General features: G+C 66.5%; 2 protein-coding genes across 2 annotated transcripts; both read left to right on the forward strand.

The window, feature by feature from the left end:
• The first annotated feature begins 363 nt into the window (after positions 1-363).
• GRIPAP1 (GRIP1 associated protein 1) lies at positions 364-3,635 on the forward strand. Its single transcript, XM_039379406.1, has 4 exons — positions 364-537; positions 615-708; positions 2,598-2,725; positions 3,036-3,635. The coding sequence occupies exons 1-4, from the start codon at positions 364-366 to the stop codon at positions 3,105-3,107; spliced, it is 468 nt and encodes a 155-aa protein (XP_039235340.1). The 3' UTR covers positions 3,108-3,635.
• A 77-nt stretch (positions 3,636-3,712) lies between these two features.
• LOC114003699 (TBC1 domain family member 25) lies at positions 3,713-5,276 on the forward strand. The gene is made up of 3 exons (XM_039379407.1): positions 3,713-3,994; positions 4,459-4,568; positions 5,095-5,276. The coding sequence occupies exons 1-3, from the start codon at positions 3,908-3,910 to the stop codon at positions 5,252-5,254; spliced, it is 357 nt and encodes a 118-aa protein (XP_039235341.1). The 5' UTR covers positions 3,713-3,907; the 3' UTR covers positions 5,255-5,276.
• Positions 5,277-6,371: the final 1,095 nt, after the last annotated feature.

Genomic DNA, 6,371 nt, shown 5'->3' on the forward strand with positions numbered 1-6,371 from the left:
TGGGGGGGACACTGGGGGCATGGGGGGGACACTGGGGGCATGGGGGGGACACTGGGGGGTCATGGAGGGCATGGGGGGACACCAGGGGGTATGGGGGGACACTGAGGGGTCATGGGGGGCATGGGGGGGCACAGGGGGCATGGGGGGACACCAGGGGGCATGGGGGGACACCAGGGGGCATGGGGGGGCACAGGGGGCATGGGGGGACATTGGGGGCATGGGGGGACACTGAGGGGTCATGGGGGGCATGGGGGGGCACAGGGGGCATGGGGGGACACCAGGGGGCATGGGGGGGCACAGGGGGCATGGGGGGACACTGGGGGCATGGGGGGGCACAGGGGGCATGGGGGGACACCAGGGGGCATGGGGGGTACCTGGGTGCATGTGGGGGGCCACAGGGGCATGTGGGACCACTGGGGGCATGGGGGGGCACAGGGGGCATGGGGGGACACCAGGGGGCATGGGGGGTACCTGGGGTCCAAGTTGTTCCAGCGCCTGGCCCAGAGCCAGCAGGAGCGCTGGCTGCTCCAGGAGAAGGTACAGGGGGGCACCGGGGGGCACAGGGGGGGCACAGGGGGGCGTGGCCTCACCTGGGGGCTGGTCCCTGCCCCCAGGTGAGGCACCTGGAGGTGTCGAGCGCCTCCATGGCCGAGGACCTGTGTCGGAAAAGCGCCATCATCCAGAGCTTCGTCAGGGACAGCCGGCTGGGTGAGACCCCTCACCTGGCCTACCTCACCTGTCCTACCTGTGCCACCTGTCCTACCTGTCACACCTGTCCTACCTGTCCCCTTCACCTGTCCTACCTGTGCCACCTGTCCTACCTGTGCCACCTGTACCCTTCACCTGTCCTACCTCACCTGTCCTACCTGTGCCACCTGTACCCTTCACCTGTCCTACCTCACCTGTCCTAACTGTGCCACCTGTCCTACCTGTCACACCTGTGCCACCTGTACCCTTCACCTGTCCTACTTGTGCCCCCTCCCCTGCCACCATCCAGAGCTTCGTCAGGGACAGCCGGCTGGGTGAGACCCCCGGGGGTACCTCACCTGGCCTACCTCACCTGTCCTACCTGTCTCACCTGGCCTACTTGTACCCTTAACCTGTGCTACCTGTGCTCCCTCACCTGTCCCACCTGTCCCACCTGTGTCCCCTCCTCTGCCACCATCCAGAGCTTTTGGAGGGACAGTCAGCCCAGTGAGACCCCCAGGATCCCCCCCCTTACCTGTCACACCTGTCCTACCTCACCTGTCCCTTCACCCATCCTACCTGGCCCCCCTCAGCTATCCCACCTGGCCCATCTCACCTGTCCCCCTTGTCCCCTTCTCCGTCTCCCCTGTCCCCTCACCTGTCCCCCCTGTGTGTCCCCCCTGTGTGTCCCCCCCATCTCACCTGTCCCCTCACCTGTCCCCTCACCTGTCCCCTCATCTGTCCCCCCTGTCTCACCTGTCCCCCTGTCCCCTCACCTGTCCCCTCATCTGTCCCCCCTGTCTCACCTGTCCCCCTGTCCCCTCACCTGTCCCCCCTGTGTGTCCCCCTTGTCTCACCTGTCCCCCTGTCCCCTCACCTGTCCCCCCGTCTGTCCCCCTGTTCTCACCTGTCCACCTGTCCCCTCACCTGTCCCCCTCATCTGTCCCCCCTGTTCACCTGTCCCCCTGTCCCCTCCATGTCCCCCTGTCTGCCCCCTGTCTCACTGTCCCCCCGTCCCTACCTGTCCCCCTGTTCTGGTCCCCCATGTCTCACCTCGTCCCACCGTCTACACTGTCCCACCCATCTTACCTGTCTCCCTGTCCCCTCACCCTGTCCCCGTCTGTACCCGTCTCATCTGTCCCCTGTCCCCCTGTGTGTCCCCTCTTGTCTCACCTGTCCCCCTGTGTTTCCCCCCTGTCCCTCACCTGTCTCCCTGTCCCCTCACCTGTCCCCTCACCTGTCCCCCTGTGTTTCCCCCCTGTCCCTCACCTGTCTCCCTGTCCCCTCACCTGTCCCCCCTGTCTGTCCCCCTGTCTCACCTGTCCCCCCCGTCTCACCTGTCCCCCCCATCCCCTCACCTGTCCCCCCCGTCCCCCCTGTCTCACCTGTCCCCCCGTCTCACCTGTCCCCCCTGTCTCACCTGTCCCCCTGTCCCCTCACCTGTCCCCCCGTCTGTTCCCTGTCTCACCTGTCTCCCTGTCCCCCGTCTGTCCCCTGTCTCATCTGTCCCCCCGTCCCCTCACCTGTCCCCTCACCTGTCCCCCTGTGTTTCCCCCCTGTCCCTCACCTGTCTCCCTGTCCCCTCACCTGTCCCCCCGTCTGTCCCCCGTCTCACCTGTCCCCCCTGTCTCACCTGTCCCCCCTGTGTGTCCCCCCTGTGTGTCCCCCCTGTCTCACCAACCTGTTGTGTCCCCCTGTAAACCTGTTGTTGTCCACCATGGGTTTACCCACGTCTCACCTGTCCCCCTGTCCCCTCACCTGTCCCCCCTGTGTGTCCCCCCTGTGTGTCCCCCCTGTCTCACCTGTCCCCCCTGTCTCACCTGTCCCCCTGTCCCCTCACCTGTCCCCCCTGTCTGTCCCCTGTCTCACCTGTCCCCCTGTCCCCTCACCTGTCCCCCCCCGTCCCCCAGAGGCGGTTCCCCCCTCGGCTCCCACCCCCCGCCGGGGGGGCCCGGGGGAGGAGGGGCTGCGGGAGATGAACAAGAAGCTGCAGAACCTTCTGGAAGAGCAGCTCACCAAGAACCTGCACCTGGCGCAGGTGAGGGGGCGGGGCTTTGTCTGGGGGCGGGGCTTCACCCGGTGGGGGGGCGCTGGGAGGCACTGGGGGGGGTCAGTGGGAGCACTGGGAGGTCACCCGAGGGTCGTTGGGGTCACTGGGCGTTACTGGGAGCACTGGGGGGGTTACTGGGATGACAGGGGGGTCACTGGGAGTGTTTTGGGGGAGCTGGGGGATGGGGCTTGGGGGTACGGCTGAGGGGCCTGAGGTGGGATTTGGGTGGGGTCAGTGGGCGTGATCGGTGTTGGGGCGTGGCCTCTGACCCCCTCGTTCCCTCCCCCTTCCTCCCCAGGACCTGGAATCGTTGTCCCAGGAACTGGCCCAGCTCAGGAAGGACCAAACAGCCCCCCCCGGGCCCCCCTGAGGGGCGAGGCCACCTCTGCCGGTGGGCGGGGCCTCTCCCCATCGCCCCGCCCCCTCCCGCTGCAAGCTCCACCCCCCGGTGGGGGGGGTCTGCTTCGGGGGGGACATTGCCCCTTTAAGAACGGGGGGGTGGTCCCTACTTGGCGTTACCCCTTTGAGGCCTGGGCAGATCCCCCAGGAGGGTGTTGCCCCTTTAAGACGGGTTTAAATCCCCCCTTTGGGCGTTGCCCCTTTAAGGAGGTCGCGGTCCCCACCCTGCCGTTGCCCCTTTAAGACCGGGGGTGGGCTCCCCCCAGGACGCCGTTGCCCGTTTAAGAACGGGTTTGACACCACCTTTGGGCGTCGCCCCTTTAAGACGAAGGTGAGGCCCTCCCCAGACTCCGTTTCCTCTTTAAGACGGGTTTGAAACCCCCCTCGGGCGTTGCCCCTTTAAGGCGGTCGCGGTTCCCCCCCCTTGTGTCGTTGCCCCTTTAAGGGGGGGAGGGTCCCGCATGCGGCCCCCCCCTCAATAAACAAACCCCAACCGCCAGCGGTGACGTCATTGTGTGAGGAGAGAGGGGCGTGGTCTTGGCGGTGACGTCACTTCCCCGCGGTGCCCCGGATGTTGTTTGAGGGCAGCGGCCGCGGGGACGGGGCTCGTTCGGCGCTTCCGCGGCCGCTCCGGATCCTGCCCAACCCCGCGGGGAGGGGCGCGGCGTGACGTCAGCACGGTGACGTAACACCGGGGGGGGAGGCGGAAAAACGCCTCAAAATCCCCCCCAACCTTCCCCCCCCAAAAAAACCCTCCGAGCCCCCCCCAACATGGCGGCGGCCGCGGGGGGCGGGGTCTCGCCGGGGGGCGGGGCCGCGCTGGAGGAGGAGAGCGAGGTTGTGCGCGTGCGCGTCAAGGTGAGGGGGCGCGGCCGTGGGATTGGTGGGTGTGGTCATCTCGAAGGGGCGGGGAGGACGGGGTGGGGGTGGTCTCGCATGTATCACGTGGGCCCCGTTGACCAATCAGAATTGCGGGGGTGTGGCTGTCTTCTCGGTGGGAGGGGTCTCCCTTTGACCAATCAGAAGCGTTGGGGGCGTGGCCTCGAAGGGGGAGCCTATGGGGGTTTTCCCGTCGCGCGGGTCACGTGGTGTGGGTTGACCAATCAGACCCGTTTGGGGCGTGGCCATGGAGATTCAAAACAGCGGGAAGTTTTCCCGCCACTGGGGTCACGTGGGTGACGGCGGCCAATCAGCGTCGCGCGTTTGGGCGGGAAGCATGCACCGTTGCCATGGTGATGGGGCCGTGCCGCCATCTTGGGCTGCCGTGAGGGGCCGGGGGGGCTCCGGGACCCCCTGGGCCCTCCCTGACGCTCCCCCCACAGAAGAGCGAAGGGCAGCAGCCCCCCGAGTTCCGCTCCTTCGCCGTGGACCCTCAGATCACGTCGCTGGACGTGCTGCAGCACATCCTGGCCCGGGCTTTTGACCTGCAGGGGTGAGACCTCTGGGACCCCTGCACTGAGTCCCCCCCGACTGCCCCGAACCCCCCTAGACACACCCAGGACCCCCAGGACCTCCCTGAACACACATGGGACCCCTCAGACACACCTGGGCCCCCCCCAGACGTAGCTGGACCCCCCTAGATACACCTGTGACCCCCTTGGACCCCCTTGGGACTCCCCCTCAGAGCCTCCATTGACACACTTGGGACCCCCTTGGACGTGCCTGGGACCCCCCAGACCAACGTATGACCCCCCCCCAGGCACACCTGAGACCCCCCCCGACACACCTGGGACCCCTTTGGGACTCCCCCCAGGACCTCCCTGGACACACCTGGGATACCCCCAGACACACCTGGGACCCCCTTGGGCACATCTATGACCCCCCCCCAGACCCTCCCCAGCCACGCCTGGGACACCCCCAGACACACCTGGGACCCCCTTGAACAGATCTGGGACCCCCCAAGCCACACCTGCCACACCTGCCCCCTCAGGTGACCCCCCCCTTTGTCCCCCCCCCAGGAAGAAAAGCTTCTCGCTGAGTTTCGCTGCCCGGGATGGGCAGGGCCAGGACACCTTTGTGCCCCTGCTGAGTGACAGTGACCTGGTGACGGCTTTTACCTGGGCCAGGCCCATCCTGAGGCTGCGCCTGGACGTCAGGAACCCCCCTGAGAGTGAGTGACACACCTGGGGAGCACCTGGGGAGGGTGGGAAACACACCTGGGACACATCTGGGGCGGGTAGAACACACACCTTTGCCTGGGCCAGGCCCACCCTGAGGCCGCGCCTGGGCGTGAGGAACCCCCTTGAGAGTGAGTGACACACCTGGGGGGCACCTGGGACACACCTGGGGGGGAAAACACACCTGGGACACACCTGGGACACACCTGGGGGGGAAAACACACCTGGGACACACCTGGGGGGGAAAACACACCTGGGACACATCTGGGGGGGAAAACACACCTGAGACACACCTGGGACACACCTGGGGGGGAAGACACACCTGGGACACATCTGGGGTGGGTAGAACACCCACCTTTACCTGGGCCAGGCCCACCCTGAGGCTGCGCCTGGGCATGAGGAACCCCCTTGAGAGTGAGTGACACACCTGGGGGGCACCTGGGACACACCTGGGGGGGAAAACACACCTGGGACACACCTGGGGGGGAAAACAAAACCTGGGACAACCCTGGGGGGTAAACAACAACTGGACAAACACCTGGGACAACAACCCCTGGGGGGGAAAAACAAACCTGGGACACACCTGGGACACACCTGGGGGGGAAAACACACCTGGGACACACCTGGGACACACCTGGGGGGGAAAACACACCTGGGGGGGAAAACACACCTGGGGGGCACCTGGGACACAACATGGGGGGAAAACCACCGGGGACACACCTGGGAGGGGAAAACAACACCGGGGCAAACCTGGGAACCAAGGGGGGGAACAACACAACCTTGGACACACCTGGGAGGGGAAACACACCTGGGGGGAAAACACACCTGGGACACACCTGGGGGGGAAAACACACCTGGGACACACCTTCACCTGGGCCAGGTGCACCCTGAGACTGCACCTGGACATGAGGAACCCCCCTGAGAGTGGGTCACACACCTGGGACATACCTGGGGGGGGAAAACACACCTGGGACACGCCTGGGAGGGAAAACACACCTGGGACACGCCTGAGACACCCACACCTAGTTTCAGTTGCTTGGGTGGGTCCCAGGTGCCCAGGTGGGTGCCCAGGTGGGGTCTCAGGTGCCCTGTCCCCGTGCCAGCCCCGCTGCTGGAGG

Source organism: Pipra filicauda, unplaced genomic scaffold, assembly GCF_003945595.2.
Source record: "Pipra filicauda isolate LSUMZ 115617 unplaced genomic scaffold, ASM394559v2 scaffold1677_size6375_pilon, whole genome shotgun sequence".
Classification (NCBI taxonomy): domain Eukaryota; kingdom Metazoa; phylum Chordata; class Aves; order Passeriformes; family Pipridae; genus Pipra; species Pipra filicauda.